The 24661-nt window shown below is 40.3% G+C and overlaps 2 protein-coding genes and 1 long non-coding RNA gene across 9 annotated transcripts in view; 1 reads left to right on the top strand and 2 right to left on the bottom strand.

The window, feature by feature from the left end:
• Positions 1 to 3088, top strand: part of LOC120782056 (fibulin-2) — a 50771-nt gene extending 47683 nt beyond the window's left edge. For 6 of the 7 annotated variants that reach the window (XM_040114213.1, XM_040114212.1, XM_040114209.1 and 3 more), the window contains 4 exons: positions 1592 to 1729; positions 1851 to 2505; positions 2574 to 2804; positions 2867 to 3088. In XM_040114213.1, the coding sequence (XP_039970147.1) occupies positions 1592 to 1729; positions 1851 to 2505; positions 2574 to 2804; positions 2867 to 3029 (1187 nt within the window). In that variant the 3' untranslated portion in view covers positions 3030 to 3088. The remainder of the gene's footprint in view (positions 1 to 1591; positions 1730 to 1850; positions 2506 to 2573; positions 2805 to 2866) is intronic. The other variant, XM_040114214.1, reaches the window with a different exon arrangement.
• A 13340-nt stretch (positions 3089 to 16428) lies between these two features.
• LOC120782059 lies at positions 16429 to 18385 on the bottom strand. The gene is made up of 2 exons (XR_005706215.1): positions 16914 to 18385; positions 16429 to 16827 (listed from the first exon to the last, which is right to left on the bottom strand). It is a non-coding gene; the product is annotated as an uncharacterized LOC120782059 (long non-coding RNA).
• Positions 18386 to 21643: 3258 nt separating this feature from the next.
• Positions 21644 to 22414, bottom strand: LOC120782065. The gene has a single exon (XM_040114220.1). The coding sequence runs from the start codon at positions 22412 to 22414 to the stop codon at positions 21644 to 21646; it is 771 nt and encodes a 256-aa protein (XP_039970154.1).
• Positions 22415 to 24661: the final 2247 nt, after the last annotated feature.

Genomic DNA, 24661 nt, shown 5'->3' with positions numbered 1-24661 from the left:
TGGACGAAATCGGACAATAATCACAGCTACTTCTCATATAGCACAACTTTAAATTCCACTTGACTCGTTCAGTTTCCAGTACACAAATCAAGAAGCAAATTATGTAACGGGATAGAACTTTGCACGAATAATGCCTTTAGTATGAGGATGGGGTCATGTGTAGAAGTTCACGCAAGTGAGGAAAGTTCTCTGATCGCCATTCACTTGGGAGTGGCCAGAAACGATTCTTTTACACCTGGCTCAAGCAGCTCACTACTTCCGGTCTTTGACCAAGTATCCTCTGGGTAGCCTAAGAACATCCGTTCGAAGGCGAGCTAAAGTGAGAAGGCGAAACATTCCCTAAAAGGGTTGTGCGCTGGGTTTGGATCCGCCACGTAAATAACACCCCCAATGAAGAGCTATAACCAGCCTCGGATGAGAGACCCCCTTTTGATGACGAACATGGCAAACGAAATAAGGACTACGAATTAAGGGCATGCACCTGGAATGTCCGGTCCCTTAATTGGGAAGGTGCCGCTGCCCAGCTGGTTGATGTCCTCGCAAAAACAAAGGCTGACATCACCGCCGTCCAAGAAATGCGATGTCCCGTCCATCACAGAGACGAGTAGGTCCTTGTGACATTTACTACAGTGGCCATATAAAGGAGCGCAAGTTTGGTGTAGGATTCGTGGTGGGAGAGAGACTCCGTCGCCGAGTAGCCCGGTGGATGAACGTCTAGCCACAATCCGCATCAAGGCGAGGTTCTTCCACAGATCGCCTCGACGGAAGAGAAGGACGATGTGACCAAAGATGCCTTCTATGAGCGCTTGGAGCGCGCTTATGAAGGCTGCCCCCGCCACGATGTCAAAATCGACCTGGCGCGCTGTTGTTAACTCGGCTATAATCGCTTAAGCGGTTTCTACGCCAATTAAGAAGAAGATGTGCCACCTTATGAAGTCCAATAAAAACTGTTCGAGCCCCTAGGTACCGAATATTTAGACCCCGGTACCTATAGTTGACTCTTGATCGAAAATGTCGGTCAATGTGTGATATATATGTATATTTATAATAATAGTTTGTCAAAAAAGTCTTGCGGTATTTTCGCTAGTTGGCGCTGAAGCGCGTAGTCCAGTTTTATTCGTCGCATCGAGTCATGCTTTTTGGAAAGCTCATTGCACGCGCTAACACGTGTTTGATTGATTGTCGTTTCTTTTAAGTCGTTCGTGAGTTGACAATTGTGTGGATTTTTTTTTTGGATTGTGTGAAAAACATCGCAGTTTTTTGAAAGTAATGGGGCTCTACTCCGTAAAATTAGTTTCGGTAATAATATACTATGCTCAGTAATTCTGGGCATACCATTAAACTACTCAAAATGGTTCGATTAAAGCGAACATACATCATTAAGTATAATTGAGTCTATTCCGTCCTAATAATGAGGAATATCGGCTATCATCAGGGCTAATATAATATTATGATGATGAATTTATTTGCGTTATTTGCTGATTTCCCTACAAGGTAAATGAAAGCACTAGTTCGCAAAACGCTGGCTTTTTGTGGAATTACTTTTATCATACTTGTATCTTCTATATGTCATAAATAATTTTTTTAACAGATCTCAATGAATGCGTTTTAATGAGCCCTTGCAGCTCACATCAACGTTGCATTAATACAAATGGTTCCTACCGCTGTCAAAACTTGCTACAATGCACGGCGGGCTATAAATCCTCTTCAGACGGCACGCAATGTATAGGTAATGCTTCGATAAACGCAGATAAAGTTTTCGAATAATTTGTTTATTTAGTCTCATTATTAAATATTCTTTTTATACTCTCGCAACAATGTTGCTAATTATTTATTCTATTTATTCATAGATATTGACGAGTGCGAAAATGGAGAACATCAGTGTGCTGAGAATCAGATTTGTCGAAACCGAAGTGGTGGATATATTTGTTCATGTCCATCTGGTCATCAGCTTTTACGAGTGCGCGACGGCGTAAGCCGTTGCATAGACATTAATGAATGTGGCCAGGGGCATCCACCCGTTTGTCCCTCGAATGCTCTATGTCTGAATACCTTAGGATCATATTATTGCGAATGCAAATCTGGTTTCCAAAAGAGCAAAGGGAACGAACACATTTGTTTGGATGTTGATGAGTGCCAGGAAATACCGGGTCTATGCCAACAGAAGTGTGTTAATTATTGGGGTGGTTACCGTTGTACTTGTAACCAAGGATTCGAGTTAAGTGCCGACAATCGCACATGCAATGATGTAGACGAGTGCGAAGTACACAAGGCGTACAAACTCTGTATGGGCTATTGCAATAATGTTCCCGGATCGTATGAGTGTTCATGTCCACGGGGATATGCGTTGGCTTTGGACAAAAATACTTGTCGCGATATTGACGAGTGCGCAACTGGAGAATTTTGTACGGGACGTAACGATATATGCACGAATATACATGGTAGTTACAAATGTACCACTATACATTGTCAGTATGGATATGTCAATGATCCGGATCAGAAAAAGTAAAGCAATAATAAATACTTTTTAAATTAATACAATATATAATTTAATATATGTTTTTTACCGACAGTCGTTGTCGCTTGACCAACAATCTCTGTGAGGGCGACGAATGCTATAGCAAACCATCTGCTTACACTTACAATTTCATTACACTTGTCTCAAAACTTATGATACCGCCAGAAGGCAGAATTGTGTTTACGCTTCGTGGACCTATATGGTATGATGATATCGACTTTGATTTGAAAATTATAAACATTCAAGCGTCGGCTAATATCGAAAAAGCGTCTGATAATCATTTTGAGTAAGTTATTTTGATTATCTTAGAGTCATTCAATACTTTTAAATTTTTCGTATAATTTATAGCACCCTTAAGAGTAAACATGAGGTTCACTTGCAACTGACACGATCTTTGGAAGGCCCGCAGGATATTGAATTAGAACTCGGTATGACGGTTTTCACAAATGGTATGCCGAGGGGAAAGAGCGTTGCCAAAATATTTATTTTAGTGTCACAGTACACCTTTTAAAATTAGATCACAAAACAATATTCATATAAAATACACATACTTGTATATTACGTAAGAAATCATGTTTCTGTTTAAAATTTTCATAACTACATTTCACTTCTCGTCAGCGAAAATTATTTCCTCAAATGAGATATTTTGGCTTAAATCCATTTTTACCATACAGACATACTACTTATTATCAGGAAGGGACTATTTCCTAATTTCCATTACATATCTCACACATTGATCGATATTTGCGGTAAAAAGACAGTATGTGGGTTCCATATTTCCGGTATTTGGGGGCTTGAATATATGGCCCGAGTTTGACAAGAAATGGCATACTTAGAGCCACTATTTATGCATCCCGATATCAAATTTAATTTATCCCGATATATTAATTGTTACTTGCTTTATATACTGGAAAAAATCGGATGGAATTTAAAGTTGTGTTATATAGGAAGTAGGCGTGGTTACAGTTCGATGTAGCCCATTTTCGCATTCTAACATGGGAATTTCAAAATAATCTGATGAACCAAACCTCGTTGAAATCTGTCGATTAGGTCCGAAGGTATGTGATTACACCTAAATGTAAGTGGTGCCACGCCCATCGTTCAATTCTGACACCTGCTCCTATTAAGCCTTCTTGTATCATCCTGGATGTAAAGCTTTATACCTCTGACGCATTTAGTTATTGATTTACCGCACTTTTAGTAGCTTTTACCAAAAATATGGGTTGTGAGCGTGGTTATCATCTGGTTTCACTTATTTTCACGCTGTCGCAAGAAATGTAAAAATTATTTGGGGGACCCTGCTTGATAGGTTTGAGATATATATATTTTAAACGTGTTAGGAGGATAGAACACGTCTACTTTTTTTAAATTTGAAACCGAAGGTGTCCCAAATAATTGAAATTCGCTGTACCAAATTAAAGTTTTATTCCTTCATTTGTGTTTTTGTTTTGATCAGCTGTTCTCCTTTTGTTTCTCCTTTTTCGTATTCCCTTTGGTTTTGGCATTGCCAACTACTGAAAATATAAGCAAGGTTTTAGGGGCAGTGACTGAACATACTTATTGTCAGTAGCTCCCAACTATTTTCTTATTGAGGTATGGCCTGGGAAAGCAACCCAGGTTTCCCCAATGGCTAAGGAGGTAAATACCCCGAAAAGGCTGCGAGAGACAATAGGCTTTTTACCTCCCACTAAAAAGCAGAAGAATATGAACAAAATGGAGGAGCCTACCGACAGCGAGGCAGCGAGGCAGCGAAATTAATGCAAGCCGACGTGGGCGTTGTTAAGAAGCAAAGACCACTCGAAGAGAAAATTAGATCGAGGCCAGACGCCATCCTACTTACGAAAAAGAATGGTGCATCAAATGCGGATATTCTTCGGAAAATAAAAGGCGATAGTGGCTTAGAGGAATTGAGCTCAAGCGTAACGTACATAAGAAAAACGTTGAATACTACGTGCCCCAAATATATGGAAATGGCGAAATCGTTAGGGAAATGAGGATAATACAATTAAATTTAAATCATTGCGCAGCAGCACAAGAGCTACTAAAACAGTATTTGAAAAAAACAGCGATGTCGCCTTACTAAGCGAGCAATACTCCCAGCGTTCGGAAAGCACCTGGACTACAGACATATCTGGAAAGGCTGCAATATGGTCATGTAAAGGACAACCATTTATGTCTCACTCCGGAGAGCATAATTATTTCACTTGGACAAATATGCGAGGCATATACTTTGTTAGCTGCAATGTTCCTCCCAGTGCCTCAATTAAAGATTTTGAAGACTTCCTCCTGGAACTTGCTCTAGAAACCAGAGGAAAATCACCAATTTTAATCGCAAGTGACTTCAATGCGTGGTCGACCGCTTGGTGTAGTAGGCGCAGAAACCACCGTGAGCGTCTACTACTTGAATTCCTCAGCCAAACGAATCTTACGATCCTGAATAGCTGAACGCAAAATACATTTCAAAAAGGAAACAAAGGCTCCATAATTGATATCATTTTCGCCAACGACGCCCTTAGTAGGAACATTAAGTGGGCGGTGTCGGACATAAGTATTTACAAAGTCAGCTAAACGCCGCCTACAACGTAATCAGAGTGAAGAGAATAAAAGCAGTTTTAGGAATATATTTAAAAGTATTGGTCGCAGTAAAAAAAGTGTTTTGAAAACCTCTGTGAGGAAGCAAACGAAGACCCCTGGGGAACAGCATACAAAATCTGTATATCAAAAGCATACCCTTCATGAGAAATGTCGTCGAAACTTTGTTTCCAAAACACAACATTATTTCCTATGCTAAGCCTCTAACCGAAGTCGAAGATCCACCACTGCTAGTTAGTGAAGGAGAAATATTATGGCTGGAAAAATTAAAAGCAGCAAAGCGCCTGGATTAGATGACATTCCAAACAGAGCCCTAAAGGATGCCATGACTCAGAGACCAAAATTATTCATAAAAATGTACAATGCGTGCTTAAAGAAGGGATATTTCCCGACCCATGGAAAGCCCAGCGATTGGTTCTACTTCTTAAGCCAAAAAAGCCTCCGGAGCAACCATCATCATATCGACCTCTTTGCATGCTTGACACTATTGGCAAAGTATATGAAAGCAGTAAGAAACCGCTTGGAATTAGCAATCCAGAAAGGCTTTATGAAAAAGGGGTCCACCCAGTGGCGGATTTGCCCTAAGGCCCAGTAGGCCCAGGCCTAGGGCAGCCAGATATTAAGGGCGGCAAATTGTGCCAAAACAATCACTGATAACAACAAGATTAACAATAAATAACTCAAATGCAAAGTATCTTAACCGTTTGCTTATATAATCTTCCTAAATCACTATTTTTGCGTATCAAAGTATAAATAATTTCGTACATCGTACATACATATAAAGTATCTAGGAAGAATAGGTACTTAAGTGCCTAACCTATTGTTATTATGAAGAAATAAATTACTGGAAAAACATTTTGAAAAGCACTTGCATCACCTGGTTTGCCTTTCAGAGGACACGACGAAAAATTTGGATCAATCCACAATGGAAATTATTTAATGTCCTTAGAGCTTATCGCCGAGTTCGATCCGTTCTTAGCTAAACACATTACACGTTATGGAAATCCATGCTCAGGACTTACGAGTTATCTTTCTTCAACAACATGCGAAGAGTTCATTCGACATATGGGAAACAAAGTTTTGGAAAAATTTGTAGTGGAAATATTAACAGCAAAATATTTTTCTCTGATCATTCACTCGACGCCGGATATATCTCAGGTAGACCAGCTCACTTATGTAATCAGATGTGTCCTGCCTAATGTATCACCTGTAGAACGGTTTATCAAGTTTATTCCAAACACAGGCCACAAACCACAACAAATGACAGATGCTGTTACTTCAACTTTAACTGAATTGGGAGTTGACATTTCAAACTGCCGCGGGCAATCATATGACAACGCAGCTAACATGTCAGGCAATTATAACGGCCTGTAAGCTAAAATAAAGGAAATTTCATCCCTTGCCGGCTATGTTCCCTGTTCAGCACACTCGCTGAATTTAGTAGGTGAATGTGCAGCTGAAAGGAGCCAAGAGGCTTGTTCGTTCTCTTCTCTACTCCAAGAGTTATACCATTTCTTTGAACCGACAACTAAACTTTGGGAACTCCCTCAAACCCATTTAACCATCAGAAGTCTATCAACGACTCGTTGGTCAGCTCGTGCAGACACATGCAAAAGTTTACGCGAATCCTGGAATGAAATCCATAAAACGCTAGTCACCATCGAAAATGACACACAACAGAAGATTTTTATGCGAAGCAAGAGGTATTCGTTTGAAACTGGAACGTTTTGAAACGGCCCTTATATCTGTTTTTCGGGGACGTTTACTAGATCGCATTAACGCCACAAGTAAAAAACTTCAGAGTGTGGAAATTGACATTACCATTCTTTACCAAGAGAGAATTTCGATGATTTCGAAAAAAAAGCGAAAAAACTGTCCTTCGTACAGGAATACGAAAAAGATTTTCGACGCAATCGAAAGCGTAAGCTGCTTCCTGGCGAGACAAATACAGGTGAAGAGATGCAACAAAAAAATAGCCGTGAAAATTTTAGAATAAATACTTTTTTAGTAGTAATTGATACATTGTCAGAAGAACTTAAAAAACGTCGGGATGCTTATAAATTACTCTACAAAAAATTTTACTTTATTACCAACCTGACGAATCTAAACATCTCAGAAGTCGAAGATAGGGCCAAGGCATTGCAAATGATTTATTCTACTGACTTAGAAGACCATTTTAAAGAAGAATGTCTTCATTTTCGTTCTCACTGCAGCATAAAAAATGAGGAGCGAAAGAGTGCAGTCAGTTTGTTGAAATGTTTACGAACCGAAGGTCTACAAACCGTTTACCCAAACGTGGATATTGCTCTTCGTATGTGTGTGTGTACACCTGCCAGTGACTGTACTGGAAAAAGATCGTTTTCTTGTTTACGGAGAGTGAAAAACTATTTACGCACAACAATGACGGAGCAGAGGTTAAACGATCGTGCTTTGCTTAACATTGAAGCTGATTTTTGAAGCAAATTGGATTGCGAAGATTTGTTTAATGGTTTTGTTGCGCTTAAGTGCAGACGAGTTTTGTAACACATTGTACGAGTAAAACATTTATTTTATTAAAAACAAACCTAAAACCATTTTTAAATGTTTTATTTAAATGTCCAATCATCCCTGAAATCTCGGAAAATATTTTAAACTAGCTTTATCCGCTAGCTTTTAGTTAAACAAGTTTCTGAATCAATTAAAAGTGGGAATATAGTAAATTCATGAATTATGTCTTTAGTATATAATGATGGGTGCTGAGAAAGGGGCGGCACATAGCCTGGGGCCTAGAGCGGCTAGGACTGCAAATCCGCCACTAGGTCCACCATTGACGCACTATATGATGTCTTTGATACTGCGAAATGCGCAGTAAGTGGCAAGTGATGGAAAGACGGAACAAAAAAATATTGTGCGCTGATCACCCTGTGTTGTTTTCGAGTAATTTCCACGCACTCACCGTTCGGAAAATTATATAAAAAAGGCAACAAAGAATTCCGCAAGAAATTTTACAAATGATGATGTGGTTGGCCGTTGACGGGATCGTGCATCCCGGTTTATTGGCGGTCGTCGCACTTCGCCGCGGTGGTGGCCACCAGAAGGTTGACCGATGTCGTGCCTGGTGGTTCGCTGCAGCTTGGTATGACTAGGCCATATACATATTTGGCATAGGTTTCCCGAAGTACACTGCTGGGTGGTGTGGGTAGGTGCCAAACAATTAAGGCAGTGGCCGTGTGCTTGGACGACCCGCAGCCTTTGCTGTGGTGGCAATCCTTTAAAAATAGCGCAGTGCGTCAACCGGTGCGGTCGACGACATGTTGGGCACCTAATGCACTACAGAACTGCTTGACGGCAGTGCTCGTTTTCCACTACGAGGACCCGTTGATGTGGTGGTCTGGGGAGCTGCAAATGGGGCTGCCGCTTGGCGTGGCACATGGATAGCCGAACGAATGGTTGGGATCGGAGCGAGTGGCATATCTGCATCCCTGTTTATCTGTATGGAAGAGTGTTATTTCAATTATAAATTTGTTGCATAGAGTGGATATGGGTATGGTTGCCACGTTGTGGCATAAGTGGATCGTCAAGATGATCGACCATTAGGTTGTTTTGTTTGTTATTTTAAAATATTTATTATATTGGGTCTACTCGTATTTGAGGTTTTCATCGTTTACGTTTCGATGGTATCGGCGGTCGGCAAAAGCATAGTTTAACGAGCGGTCTTGTTAACTATCCAGATTGCGTACGGAGATCGACTACGCGAATACGACCGTCGGAGCCTTGGTAAAGCGTCTCTATGCGACAAGCCGCCATTCGGTAGGAGGGAAGCATTCGTCTTAAATCAGGACACAATCTCCTATCTTTGGAGCATTTTCTGTAGTTTTCCATCGGTACCTTTTGTGGAGGTCCTTAATATAGTCTCCTTTGCATGAAGACTGAAATTATGATGCAGAATTTTAATTCTTTCCCATCTATTTACAAGGTCTGTGGCAAAAGAAACAGAACTGTTAAAAAAAACAACAAAAAATTAATATTTTTCAAAATTTATATTTTTTTTATTCAAAGTAGTTTCCTTGTGCTTCGATACAGCGTTTAGCCCGGTCAATTAGCATTTCAAATGAGTGTTTAAGTTTTCCAAATAGGTAAAATCACAGGGTGCCAGATCAGGTGAGTGGGGTGAGTGATTAATGGTTAATATGGAGTTTTTTGTCAAAAAAATCAGTGACAAGCGTCGACCGATGACACAGCGCATTATCGTGCAACAGGCGCCAGGACCCTGCCTCACGGTATTGTGGTCGAGCACGACGAATGCGTGACAAACGACGCTTCATAACACCAAGGAAAAACACAGCACTAATCGTTTAGCCAGGTGGGACGAACTCTCGGTGTACAATACCCTCGGAATCATAAAAACAAATCAGCATTGTCTTTATTTTTGACTTCTGAAGACGACCGACTTCTGATCGTCACAGAGGTCGTCACGACCTTCTTGGAATCGCTTAAACTACTCATGCACATTACTACGGGATAGACACTGATCACCATAAACTTTTTTCACCATTTGAAATGTTTCACTAAACGTTTTCCCAAGTTTAAAACAAAATTTAATATTTGCTTTTTGCATTTTACGCCTGGCTCAGGTGTGGCCAGAATGGGTGCTCCTTTTAGAAAATGCCCGGGAGTTAGGACTGTGAAATCGGAGGGATTTTGCGAGAGAACCGTGAGGGGCCGTGAATTGAGAACGGCATCGATTTTAGTTAATAATGTCGTGAATTCTTCATAATTAAATTTGTAGCTGCCAGTTAGCTTCTTGAAATGAGATTTTAAGCTTTTTACAGCTGATTCCCATAAAGCACCCATATGAGGAGCGCTTGGGGGTATAAATTGCCAATTGATACCTTGGGGGGCGTACTTTTGTACGATGTCAGGTGACACTTGTTTAAAGAAATCCACAAACTGTTTTTCTGTGGCTCGTTGAGCTCCAATAAATGTTTTGCCATTATCGCTCATGATTTTTGATGGGTAGCCACGTCAAGCGACGAAGCGAGCAAATGCCGCGAGAAAAGCCTCCGTCGTCAGATTACTACATAGCTCAAGGTGTACTGCCTTTATCGTGAAACATACAAAGACAGCCACATAGCCTTTCATAAGAGTAGGAGACCTTAGCATGGACGCCTTTGTTTGAAAAGGCCAAGTAAAATCGACACCTGTGGTGGTGAAGGGCAGAGCGAAATTGCAGCGTTCAGGTGGAAGTGCTGCCATAATCTATGTTCGCATTTTTTGCTTATGCACAGTGCAGACCTTGCACATGAAAATGCATATCTTGATTTGGGGCTTTGCACCCTCTTGTACCTAGATCGGCAGAATTGTTAGCACTGGCTAGGTGTCGCCAAGTGGCTGATCCTACTAGGTCAAGTTCGATTAGAAATATAGGTTTTCCACGCGTGTGGTGGCTTTTCTAACCAGGCTACAACTATTTCGGAATCGGACCATAGATCTAATTTGTATTCCGCCATGTTTAAGTGGGTCTGCACCATGGAAGATAGTTTTGCTAGTAGCAGAGCGCCACAGAGTTCATGTCGCGGGAGACTTAGCGTTTTTAGAGGTGCAATCTTTGCTTTTGCCACTAGTAGGTGGCTTGTAGTTGCGGTATCGCTTTGTGTGTGCACATATATAGTGGCACTATATGCCTTTTCAGAGGCGTCGCAGAAGCCGTGTAGTTCCACTTTGTATTCGGGGGAATACATATTTTACCCACCGTGGAATTTGTGTCTGCGAAATGTCGTTCAGATTACTACCGAAATGGGACAATTTTTCACTTGTTCGTCCCAGTAAGTTCCGTCTAGCCATAATTCTTGAATCAGGACCTTCGTTTGTATCATAATTGACGAAAGGCATCCTGTGGTGTCGAAATGTTTCGCTACCGGTTATAAAATATGTCCCTTCGTTATGGCGGATAATGCGGATATGGACTCAGTTTTGTATGAAAACTGGTCCGATATCGCATAACGAAACTAGTATACAACAAAGTGTCGTTTGATATATTTTTTAAGACATTTGCGTGATTAGCAGTGATCTTGTTAAGGGGAACCCTGTGACGTTGAGGGCATTTATCACTTGTGATAAGGACTCGTATGCTTGTGAGCGGCTGTGGCTACCAGCCAGGAGGATGGAGTCATGTGTAGAAGTTCACGCAAGTGAGGAAAGTTATCTGATCGCCATTCACTTGGGAGTGGCCAGAAACGATTCTTTTACACATGGTTCAAGCAGCTCACTACTTCCGGTCTTTGACCAAGTATCCTTTGGGTAGCCTAAGAAGATCCGTTCGAAGGCGAGCTAAAGTGAGAACGCAAAACATCCCCCACATAGGGTTGTGCGCCGGAGCATCCTTTTGTAGAACCCCCAAAGGTGATCTTGTCACCGATGCCCAGAGCATACTTATATTATGGAGGGAACACTTCTTCCTGCTGAATGGCAGTGAACGCACAACACCAGGAGAAGGAGAACCCGATTCCCCAATCGATGACGATGAAGCAGACGTTCCATTACCCGACCATGAAGAAGTTCGAATAGCAATTGCCCGCCTGAAGAGCAACAAAGCGGCAAGGGCCGACGGATTGCCGGCCGAGCTATTCAAACACGGCGGCGAAGAACTGATAAGGAGCATGCATCAGCTTCTTTGTAAAATATGGTCGGACGAAAGCATGCCCAACGATTGGAATTTAAGTGTGGTATGCCCAATCCATAAGAAAGGTGACCCCACAATCTGCGCCAACTACCGAGGGATTAGCCTCCTCAACATCGCGTATAAGGTTCTATCGAACGTATTGTGTGAAAGATTAAAGCCCACCGTCAACAAACTGATTGGACCTTATCAGTGTGGCTTCAGACCTGGCAAATCAACAACCGACCAGATATTCACCATGCGCCAAATCTTGGAAAAGACCCGTGAAAGAAGAATCGACACACACCACCTCTTAGTCGATTTCAAAGCTGCTTTCGACAGCACGAAAAGGAGCTGCCTTTATGCCGCGATGTCTGAATTTGGTATCCCCGCAAAACTAATACGGCTGTGTAAGCTGACGTTGAGCAACACCAAAAGCTCCGTCAGAATCGGGAAGGACCTCTCCGTGCCGTTCGATACCAAACGAGGTTGCAGACAAGGCGATTCCCTAACGTGTGACTTTTTCAACCTGCTTCTGGAGAAAATAGTTCGAGCTGCAGAACTTAATAGAGAAGGTACCATCTTTTATAAGGGTGTACAGCTGCTAGCGTATGCCGATGATATTGATATCATCGGCCTCAACACCCGCGGCTTTAGTTCTGCTTTCTCCAGACTGGACAAGGAAGCAAAACGAATGGGTCTGGCAGTGAACGACGGCAAGACGAAATATCTCCTGTCATCAAACAAACAGTCGTCGCAATCGCGACTTGGCACTCACGTCACGGTTGACAGTCATAATTTTCAAGACGTAGATAATTTCGTCTATCTTGGAACCAGCGTAAACACCACCTACAATGTCAGCCTAGAAATCTAACTCTTGCCAACAGCTGCTACTTCGGACTGAGTAGGCAATTGAGAAGCAAAGTCCTCTCTCGACAAACAAAAACCAAACTCTATAAGTCACTCATAATTTCTGTCCTGCTATATGGTGCAGAGGATTGGACGATGTCAACAACTGATGAGTCGACGTTGCGAGTTTTCGAGAGAAAAGTTCTGCGAAAGATTTATGGTCCTTTGCGCGTTGACCACGGCGAATATCGCATTCGATGGAACGATGAGCTGTACGAGATATATGACGACATTGACATAGTTCAGCGAATTAAAAGACAGCGGCTACGCTGGCTAGATCATGTTGTCCGAATGGACGAAAACACTCCAGCTCTGAAAGTATTCGACGCAGTACCCGCCGCGGGAAGCAGAGGAAGAGGAAGACCTCCACTCCGTTGGAAGGACCAGGTGGAGAAGAACATGGCTACGCTTGGAATATCCAATTGGCGCCACGTAGCGAAAAGAAGAAACGACTGGCGCGCTGTTGTTAACTCGGCTATAATCGCGTAAGCGGTGTCTACGCCAGTTACGAAGAAGAAGTTGCCAGAGGAAATTCTGACTTTGTGTCTTCTGCCTGTTCGTAGAGTTTACGAATGGCTAGATATGAGACAAAAGTTTACGCCAAAGGTAACTGTTTTCAATTTAAAGTCGTGTAGTGGACTATTTGCAGATTTTCGGAAAATAATCCGTTGAAAATCTTGATCATTTTTAGGTACGACTATTTGTCGATACATCTTTTCGACATCCTCACTGAATACGTATTTGTATATACGCCAGTTTAATATGAAGAGCATTAAATCTGGTTGAAGTGTGGGTCCCGTAAATAAAATATCATTTAGGGAATTCCCCGAGCTAGTAGATCTTGAGGCATTAAAGACGACTCTAACTTTCGTCTTTTTTTTTGTCAGGCTTTACTACTGCATGATATGGCAAGTAGAATGAGTAATATTTGCCTTTTATGATTTGTTCACAAGTGCTTACTTCCTCGATGTGATCTAAATGGAGGTATTTTTCTAACACACTATCATAATCATATTTGCGCTCACCTTTTTTAAGTAGGTTTTTTTCTATATTTAGAAACTGCTGTATTGCAGAGATGCGAGAGTGACCTAAGGCGAGTGTGTCTAGAAAATGTTGTTTTAGTAATAGTCGTACGACATAGCGACCATCATCTGATCTCGTTGTTGTGGCTTTGTAAAAGTCTTCACAATACTGATCTTCTGGTGTTGTAAATGAAAGGGGGGGAGTTCTTCTAACTCCCAAAATTTTCTCAATTGTGAATTGAGGTACTCGTTTGAGATTTCATCAACTTGAGTTGTCATTGTTGTGGCTGGTTTCGCAACTAGTCCACTAAGGACCCATCCGAAAATGATAATTTGCGCCAGAAGTGTTTCTGAAAGTTTTTCAACACCTTCTAGTATAATTTGCGATATAAGGTCGCTACCTAATAAAAGGTCTATTTGAGCGGGGGTGTTGCAGTTGAGATCTGCTAGCTTTAGGTGTGTAACCTTTTGTCATTGCTTGCTGTTTATATCAGAGTATGTTCGTGAGTTGCGGTAAGACTATTGTATCTGCGTGAATGCGCTTATCCGCTTGGGGGGAAATTAGGGTAATGAGGCAGATTTTATTTGAGTTTTGTAGTACTCTTCCGCCCATTCCCGTAATTTCATAATTTGCTGGTTTTGTTGGCAGTTCTAGCCTATTTTGTGCCCTAGACGCTATGAATGGGGGATAGGGTCATGTGTAGAAGTTCACGCAAGGGAGGAAAGTTCTCTGATCGCCATTCACTTGGGAGTGGCCAGAAGCGATTCTTTTACATATGGCTCAAGCAGCTCACGACTTCCGGTCTTTGTCCAAGTATCCTCTGGGTAGCCTAAGAACATCCGTTTGAAGGCGAGCTAAATTGAGAAGGCGAAACATCCCCTATATAGGGTTATGCGCTGGGTTTGGGACCCGCCACGTAAAAAAACACCCCCCATTAAAAAGAAACAACAAGCCTCGGATGAGTGACTGCGCCACATATTGAAAAGAAGAAACGACTGGCGCGCTGTTAACTCGGCTATAATCGCGTAAGCGGTGTTTACGCCAATTAAGAAGAAGAAGACGCTATGAATGATCGTTGTGATCCTGGGTCTATTAGGGCTCTTAGTTTGAACAGTTCTCCTCGATGTTCGATGGAGACAACTGCTGTGGGTAGTAGTACCCTACTTTAAATCTCGCTGTGTAGCGTTTGGGTTTTTAACGCATTACAGCAGCATGTTGTCTCTTGGCAAATTTCGAGATTTTGGGTTTCGGGAGTTGCGGTTGCAAATAAACCCGCGGCTCTTTTTGAGAAAGCGATACTTTGGGGTGTGTTGGAAAAGTTATTGAAATGCAGCAATGAATGATGCCTTTTGTGGCAATATACGCAATTGAATTATCTTTCGCAATTATTAAGATTGTGTGAGTGGGACAAGCAGTTTTTACAGAGACTTTTTGATCTGACAAAGTTGCTCCTTTCATTGATATTAAGTTTTTTAAACTTTTCGCAAGATTTCAGCCTGTGCCCTCCTTTAAACAGTTCGCATGACAATTGTTTATATTGTTCGGATGTGAACGATTGATTTTTAAAAAAGCTTCTGTTTAAACTGTTGTTGTTACTAGCTTGGGGTCTAAGGAAACTTCGATTTAGGTCGTGTTGAACGTTTTTAATTCTGACCGTTTTTTTATCTACCCTTTCCGCAATTTCATATTGGGTGGTTAATAAATCTTTCATTTGTTGCCACGTTGAGCATTTTCTTCGTGATGAGAGCGATTGCTCCCACAAAAGCAACGATTTTTCTGGTAATGCCGCTAAGCATATGTTTACCAGTATGGGGTACCAATTGTCTGTGGGAATATTCTGTGTCGATAGAACCGACAAACAATTTGAAACAGTGGATTGAAGTTTTATGAATTCTTTACTTGTTTCTGTGTCGCATGCTGGCACTTTGAGGTGAATACCTGAACTTGCCTCTTGGGCTTGTGTTTGTGGCAGCTCTACTCTCAGTTGTGGAGTAGGAGCATTTGACTTTGTTAATTTTAATTGATCAGAGATCATGGATTTCGTCTCTTCATATTGGTCAAGGCAATTTTGATATTTGGCGTAAGCCGAGGATTTGAAATTTTCTGGTAGATCTGAGTCGTCAGATTCTACTATTGCGTCATATGGAGATTGGAGACGTGTCCACAAATTTTCAATATTTTGATTTTTATTTACTAGCACCGATTCAGAGTTATCTTGAATCGGTGAAGATTCAAATCGAGTGCAGTATCTTATTAAGCTGTCACTCCCAGAATTGAATTTAGCGTAAGAAATATCTTTCCCCCTTTTTTGCTTTGTAGCACCTTGTTTCGAGCGTGTAGCTTCTGCAGGTGTACTTGGACTTTTGTCATCATAAATCATTTTCGGAATTTTTAAAAATTGAGCAGATTTAGAATCTTTAGAGTCTGTGCTCATTTAGTAACAATAAATTGATAATAGTGAAATATATTTTTCAGTATAAATTCAGATAAATGTAAAAACCCGAAAAATCTTTTACGTAAATCAGAGTTTTTATTTCCGAATTAACGATTAATTTATTGAAATACGCGTATATCGTTTTACGTAGTTTTTTTTTTTGAAATATTTAAGCCATAATATATTAAATATATTGTACAGTAGCGGACAGTGAAATCCGAACAACTAAAAATCATAGTTTTTCCTTCTTATTTTTGTGTTTTAAATTTTTTTTAAATACGTTAGAATTAAGCGTAAAAAAGTCACTGTAGTGGATTGCACAAATAAATTTATTTTTTATTCATTTTAGATATTGTATCATTTTGGTAACTAGCAATATAAACAGTGACTAATTTTTTTTATTTACATTAGAGAAATGATTATAGAGTTTTAGTTAAAGGAAATATTAATTTATACAAAAGCACTCTTTTTAGTATTTTGTCAAACCTCCTTTGCTTTTTATAACGGCTTTTATACGCTCTGGCATTGAATTTATGAGGTTTTTTATTGTTATTGCTCCAATACCGTTATATCACGGCTCTGCTAAATTCTTTGGTCTCTTCTGTGCTGCCTGAGCCTTCATTATAAACCAAAGGTTCTCAATGGGATTGAAATGCGGACTGTTACCTGCCCACTCCAAAGTAGAGACCCGATATTTGATAAATAATTCTTCACCTTAAAGAAAGAAAAAAGGATAAGTATAAAATTTGTAATTAAAATTATAGCAATAAAATCTGGTTGTACAAAAAATGGATACTTACTATTTTGGTACTGTAGGATCAGGAAGAGTTTTTCCCAACCGCGTTAGTTCAACGAAACAACAATGACTTATATGAGAATTTGGGCTATGTAATTAAATTGAAAGAAGAACGAGGAAATCAAACGTGTCGCCTTGGTGGTCAGCCGTAGACTAAATTATTTAATGTAAAAAATGTAATTAGGTACAATGATTAGACTTATGCTAATATTTTCGATGGATGTCCATATGCATGCACAAGCGAAAGAGTCACACAAAAGGAGTGACAAAAACTCTCGCTGTTATGTTGCTGCAAACATATGTAAACAAGCATACGTGTGTATATACAAATGAGTTGTGTGGGAGCATTATGCACGTACAATTTATAATACCTTAGTTTGTTAGTACAATTGAGTTTGTGCTCTTATATATGAGTGATTAAACTTAAAATAACTTAATAATTATTAGGGTGTAACGTTAGGTGACCCAACATTCCGGCCCCGTTGAAAGGACTTTCAAACAGGTAAAACTGCAGTCTTGTGGACTGGGCGACGAATTATACCCTTTGAGGTTCGCACATCAACCACTCTGACTCGTGCATCCTTTCCTGGGATAGCATCTATGACACGACCAATTAGCCATCGTTGCGGTGGTACATTGTCCTCATGGATAAGAACCATTGCGTGTTCCACTTTGTTCTCGCTTGCAGATCGCTTATATAGTCGTGTGACCAACGTTTCCAAAATATTTGTTTGACGGCAGTTATTTGATTCCATCTGTTGACTTGATTGACGTTGTCAGCTACTGCTCGCTCCGGAAGACTCTTTAGCGCACTACCAGTTAAGAAATGACCTGGAGTCAAAGCTTCGTAGTCGCTAGGGTCAGACGAAAGTGGTGATAGAGGCCAAGAATTTAGAACTGCTTCTATTTCTACTAAGGCTGTAGTGAGTTCCTCGTATGTTAACTTGGTATTCATAACGCTACGATTCAAATCATTCGTTTGAGTGATGCCTGTGGCTGATTTAACTGCGGCCTCCCAAATGCCACCAAAATGAGGTGCCCTAGGAGGGATAAAATGAAAATTAATAAATTGATTAGCGCAATAATTTGTGATGACATCTTTAGTTTCCTTCTTGAAAAGAAAGGCTTTCAGTTCTGAAAGTTTGCTGTAAGCTCCGACGAAATTAGTTGCATCATCAGAATAAATATCTGATGGAAGACCTCTTCTTCCAATCATTCGTTTGAGTGATGCCAAAAATGCATCCGTAGACAAGTCAGAAACGACTTCGATGTGGACAGCCTTTGTCGCGAAGCAAACAAATATGGCAATATAAGCTTTATAGGGTATTTTGCCCCTGACGCGAAGATAGATGTTGACAGGTCCACAGAAATCGACGCCGCAACGAGAGAATGGGCGTGTTGGTGTTAATCGCTCAACAGGAAGATTACCCATCATATGTTGAAGCAATTTCGGTTTGTAGCGCACACAATGAATACATGATCTGACAATACGTCTAGTGAGATCACGAGCGTTGATGATCCAGAATTGTAAACGAATTAAAGCCACCAGCGCTTTAGGTCCGGCATGGTAGTTTTTAATATGTAGATATCGAACATATCGCATAACAAATCCACATTTACTTGGTAGTAAAATAGGATGTTTCTGGCTTTCTGGAAGATTGACCACTTCAAGTCTACCTCCAACCTTCAGTAGTTCAAATTCTTGAGTTGTTTCCAAGAACGGATTCAAATTTCGTAGTATACCATTCGTCAATTTATTTCGTTGCAACAATCGAATGTCTGCAGCGTAATGCTGCTGTTGAACGTTCCAAACAATGCATAGCAAAGCGCGATGTAGTTCATCAGGAGTAAGTGGTCCATCAACCTTTTTCGTGTTATCTTTTTTAAGTCTAGTGTAAAAACGTAGCATCCATGAGACAACCCGCACTTCTCGAGTATGAGTACTGTACCTGTCAAGCGCTTCAAGAAGATAATTATTGTTTACAATTATGTTAAATACTGATTTACGCATTTCTGCATTAACAATTTCCATGTCAACGTCATTACTTTTTCCATTAGGCCATTTTCTTTCATCTTCGTATAGGAACTCAGGACCATTAAACCAAACTGAAGTTGTGAGTTCTAATGATGTGCTTCCTCTGGAAACCATGTCTGCTGGATTGATTTTCGTTGGCACATGTCTCCAACAAGCATCCACAGTCAAATCCTGAATATCCGATACTCTATTCCCAACAAAGGTTGAAAGTGTACTCGAGTGCATTTGAAGCCAATGAAGAACAATTTGCGAATCTGTCCAAAGAAACGTATCGAAAGTGTAATTAGAAAATGTTGACTTAATTTTTGCAAAAAGTCGAGCAAGTAGTTGTGCATCGCAAAGTTCCAATTTTGGGAGTGACTGTCGTTTAGTAGGTGCCACTCGTGATTTTGCCGTAAACAGGCGAACGCTAACATTACCAACATTGTCAACTATGCGTGTATATATTCCGCAGCCGTAAGCACGTATCGAAGAATCACAATATCCATGTATTTGTAAAGACTTCATGTTAGCAGATAAACAATACCATGAAATTCTAACAGAAGGTAAATTCGAGAGATTGTTGACAAAAGTTTGCCATGCCGATGCGATGTTTTGTGGGACCGATTCATCCCATTCAATTTTCAACAACCACAGTTCCTGAAGTAGAATTTTAGCGGTAACGATTACTGGTGCTGGGTCAAAGAGCGATGAGGCGATGGATAGAATTGTCCTTTTAGTGAGGGTTCCATTTATTGGCTGCTTTGGTAGAAATGAAAACATAAAATGGTCTTTAATTTGATCCCATTTAAGGCCAAGAGCACTGGTGACAGAAGTATCAAGATTTAAATCCTTGTGTTCGACTCTGAAACTTTGGTGGTTGGAATGCCATTTTGACAGCTCAAATCCACCTAATTTTAGCAACTCTGCTACCTCATGTTTTATCCTTGATAGCTCCGCAAGTGAGTCAGCTCCACACAGCAGATCGTCGACATAGAATGATGATTTGACGACATCTGACCCAACGACAAATTGCGACACATACTGATCCGCGAGGTAGTGTAGACTACGCACAGCAAAATAGGGTGCGGCTCCCATTCCGTAGGTGACAGTTTTGAGTTGAAATGTCTGAATATTCCTTTGAGGCGCACTCCTCTACAAAATGTGTTGGAACCTTCGACGTTCCTCATTGATTAGTAACTGCCTATACATTTTAACGATGTCTGCAGTAAGAGCGAATCGATGTAAACGAAAACGAAGCAAGGTAATTACAAGTTCGCTTTGAATTGTAGGTCCAACCATTTGAATGTCATTTATCGATTTTTGCGTAGTTGTTTGACAAGATGCATCAAATACAACTCTCAATTTCGTTGTAGTGCGGTTTGGTTTCAAAACGCAGTGATGAGGGATATAGTAGTGAGGTTCCTCCAATTTTGGATTGCATAGTGCTTCCATGTGGCCTAGACTCTCATATTCATCCATGAAGGCTACGTATTCTTTCTTGAGCATAGGGGACTGTTGCAATCGGCGTTCTAGCGCATTAAATCGTCGCAAAGCTGTATTATAAGATTCACCCAAGCAAGAAGGGTCATCTTTGAACGGTATGTTCACTATGATCCTACCGTTAGGACTTCGAGAAACGGTGTCATTATATAATCTTTCACAGCTGTGCTGTTCAAGTGTCCACACGTTCGGCTTTGTTGTAATTTCTTCAATTTGCCACAATTTTTCCAACTTTAAATCTATAGACTCCTCACAAGCAAACAAGCATTTGGCATTAAGCGCGTTAGTGCTTGCTCGATAGCGTCCCGAAACGACCCATCCTAATAACGTTTTCTGTAAAATCGGAAGAATATTACCAAGTTTAATTTGTCCTACAGAAAGTAAACTAAAGAAGCTCTCTGTCCCCAAGAGTAAATCAATTTTCCTCGATTTATTAAATTGATGATCAGCAAGTATAATATTTGGAGGAATATGCCAAGTAAATGTATCTATCTCCGGTTCTGTATGATAGGCGATGTGCGACGTAATGCAAAAATCGAGAGGTAACTCCAAGCTTGTTGCTTGCGACTTAATATTTGTGGAAGTTTTATACTTGATATTGGTATAGGACTTACCACTACTTTCAGTCTCTATGTTGTGTTTGCTACGTGGAATCATCAGTTTTTGTGAAAATTCTTCAGTTATGAAATTTACTTGTGAGCATGAATCCAGCAAAGCTCGGCCAAGATGATAGCTTCCGGAAACGTCGCGAACTAGAACCTCTGCTGTGGCGAGGATGATGTTGTCAAACGATGACGAATTGTAGAATTTGACGAATCTGGCGAATTTCTACGATGTAACAAGGTATGGTGTTGACGATTACAAATCTTACACTTATGAGTTGATGCGCAGTTCGATAACTGATGTCCCCTTGATAAGCAGTTAATACAGAGACCCATCTTTTTTGCATGGTCAAAGCGTTGCGACACACTAAGTGCCTTAAAACGGTCGCAGTTGTGTATTTTATGATTGTTGCTGGAACACACCGAATAACAAGTGCTGGAACAAGAAAACGAATAGCCTTTACGTGAAGGTTTTACTTTATGCGTGTTGGTAGTGCTTTGGTGTACAAATCCAACGGTGTGAGCGTTATCAATTGAGTCGAGGTATTGGCAATGTCTCTCCAAAATGTGGGTGCAATTTTCCCAACTCGGCAAAGTTTTAAAGTCCAGAGACTCCTACCATTTGCGATTGGTTTCTTCATCTGCCTTCTGTAAAACTAAATAAATAAGCATAGCTTGTGAAATTTGGCTTTCAGTTCCCAATGACAATAACGAGCCGTAAATGGCAGATGTCTTATCAATTAAACTTGTCAACTGACCGCCTTTAGGCTTCGAAATAGGCGAAAGCTCAAATAAAGAGGAAATATTTTCTAAAAGTATGAGAGTTGGGTTGTCATATCGAGTTTTGAGTCTTTCCAATGCCTTCAAATAGTTTTCATTGGAAACTTGAAAGGCGTCAATAGTTTCTAATGCCGGTCCATTGAGACAATTGCGTAGATGATTAAATTTCTCTATGTTAGATAAGCTATATTCTCGATCAATAATTTGCTGAAAGGAAGTTATGAAGTTTTGATATTCAGAGTACTTGCCGGTGAATGTAGGAAGTTTGAGTTTGGGCAGCTTCGATCCTGCCTGCATTACGCAAGTGGTGTCTGAGAGTGTGGTGTTGGAATCCTCAGTAACTTGAGACTGAATAATTAACTTTGTGGTTATATACAGCTCTTCAAGATCCATGCGACCGCATTCCTCAGGATCTATCCTTTCAATTTCAGTCTGTGTAGACAACACATTTTTGAAATAAGATTCCAGAATACCAAGTCGGCATCTGTATTCGGCTACTGAAAGTATTTTAGCACCTGGCCGTAGACTGGCCTCGACAATGTTTTTTATGCGAGAAATATTTTTCTTAATATTAGCTCGTTGTTGTTTGAGCTCTTCCAAAGACATGTTGAAAATGTTCAACAATTTACGAAAAAATTCCAAAAATAAATTGTACGTTTGTTAGAAAACGATATAAAGTTTGCGATATAACGACGAATGAGTATAATATAAATAGTTTTATACTTGCGATTAGATTGCTTTGAATCCAGAATCCCGTTCGAATGGTTCGTTGGGTATAAATATATATATATGTTGGAAATTGCAGCGAAATGCGAGTAAGCGATAGCGGTGGTGTGACCAAATAAAAGCGACGAAAGAATTGCAAATGCAGCGGCAGCGGCAGCGATGCAATGTGATGCGTGATCACATACAAGCGACGTATTAGCGTATCAGCGATATTGATAGCTAAGCAGCGAAGAGGAGCAGCGAGCAGTAGCAGCGACAGCGAATCAAGTATTTGCAGTGTAGTGCGAGAGTAGAAGAGACGACAAACGTTCGCAGTGGCAGCGAACAGCAACGATGGCAGAAGCGACGGCGTTCAATTCTGAGCAATGCGGTGTCCAAGCCTCTGCAACTTATTGCGAAGAAATGTCCAACTAAGTTGTACAACGATGCGATCCTCCAGCGATAATGATGACGATGATTATTATGCGCGAGCCTTTTGATGACCACCAAGAATTCGAATCACGAAAGACTTATGTTAGATAGCCGGGTACAAATTTCTTTATTAAATTAAATTACACTTTATTTAATTCATCCGAAACTTCTAAATCAATTTAAAACACTAGCCCCACGTTGGGCGCCAAAAAATGTAGGATCAGGAAAAGTTTTTCCCAACCGCGTTAGTTCAACGAAACAACAATGACTTATATGAGAATTTGGGCTATGTAATTAAATTGAAAGAAGAACGAGGAAATCAAACGTGTCGCCTTGGTGGTCAGCCGTAGACTAAATTATTTAATGTAAAAAATGTAATTAACTACAATGATTAGACTTATGCTAATATTTTCGATGGATGTCCATATGCATGCACAAGCGAAAGATTCACACAAAAGGAGTGACAAAAATTCTCGCTGTTATGTTGCTGCAAACATATGTAAACAAGCATACGTGTGCATATACAAATGAGTTGTGTGGGAGCATTATGCACGTACAATTAATAATACCTTAGTTTGTTAGTACAATTGAGTCTGCGCTCTTATATATGAGTGATTAAACTTAAAATAACTTAATAACTAATAGGGTGTAACGTTAGGTGACCCAACAGGTACGATGGCAGGGCGCAGAGTCATCCTGAAAAATAAGGACATCCGTGAAAAGTGTTTTTTTATTGAAGGTATTAAATTGGTTTCAAGTATCTCCTGATATTTATTCCTATTGACGGTTCCTTCTATTAGGGCTAGTTGCCCAAGGCCATAGTAAGAAAAGCAACTCTAGACCATTCAGCTGCCTCCCTGCTTAACAGTTTTTGAACACATTCGTCCTTGAACTGCTCACCAGTTCTCCCTCCCACGCTGGACATACCGTCGCTGCAAAAAATGTTAAATTTGGACTCATCTGAAAAGAAAACATTTCGGCAATCAAATTGAGTCCAATTTTGATTTTCTTTTGCCCATCGTAAACGGTTTTGACGCATTTTTGAGGTTAAAAGTGGTTTTTTGGCGGCCCGACGAGCGTTCAAACCAACCCCTTGAAGCCTTCGACGAACAGTTCTTGCGCTAATTTCCATACCGACATCTTCAAATAACTCCACTTTAATGAACTCGGCAGTTTTGAAGCGATCCCTCATGCTGATAGAACGTATCATCCGATCTTCCTTGAACTTGTTTTCTTCTCCGCTCCAGAGCCAGTTTTTTCTTTTAAGAGACCTGGTTTTATCGACATTTTTTAGAAATTTTCCGATGGAAGACTTGCTGAAGCCAACTCTATCACTAATTTCCCGAATGGTCAGATTTTATTTTCGGAAAATCAAAATATTACTTTTCTGCAATTCGGACAATATTTTTTTAAATTTGGCATATTTAAGCTTTAACTAAGCACGAGCACGAAATAAACTTTGAAACTATTGAAAAATAAAACTAAAAGTTGTTATAAAACGTGTACAGAAATTTAAGTGAAAGAATAAACCTTTCCGCAAAAAATTACACTTGTCGGTAACAATCGAGCTTTAAATACAAACCGACGGGTTGTCCGGATTTCACTGTCCACTACTGTATATTATATATATAATTTTTTTTGTTTGCGGACTTATTCGTATGCCCTCGTATGCACTCTTTGTATATGTGCCTGGTCTGTATGTAATGCGCTATAATA

The sequence above is a fragment of the Bactrocera tryoni genome, unplaced genomic scaffold (assembly GCF_016617805.1).
Source record: "Bactrocera tryoni isolate S06 unplaced genomic scaffold, CSIRO_BtryS06_freeze2 scaffold_925, whole genome shotgun sequence".
In the NCBI taxonomy this organism is placed as follows: Eukaryota; Metazoa; Arthropoda; class Insecta; order Diptera; family Tephritidae; genus Bactrocera; species Bactrocera tryoni.
The sequence above is the reverse complement of the archived record's forward strand: the minus strand, read 5'-3'. Positions and strand labels throughout refer to the sequence as shown.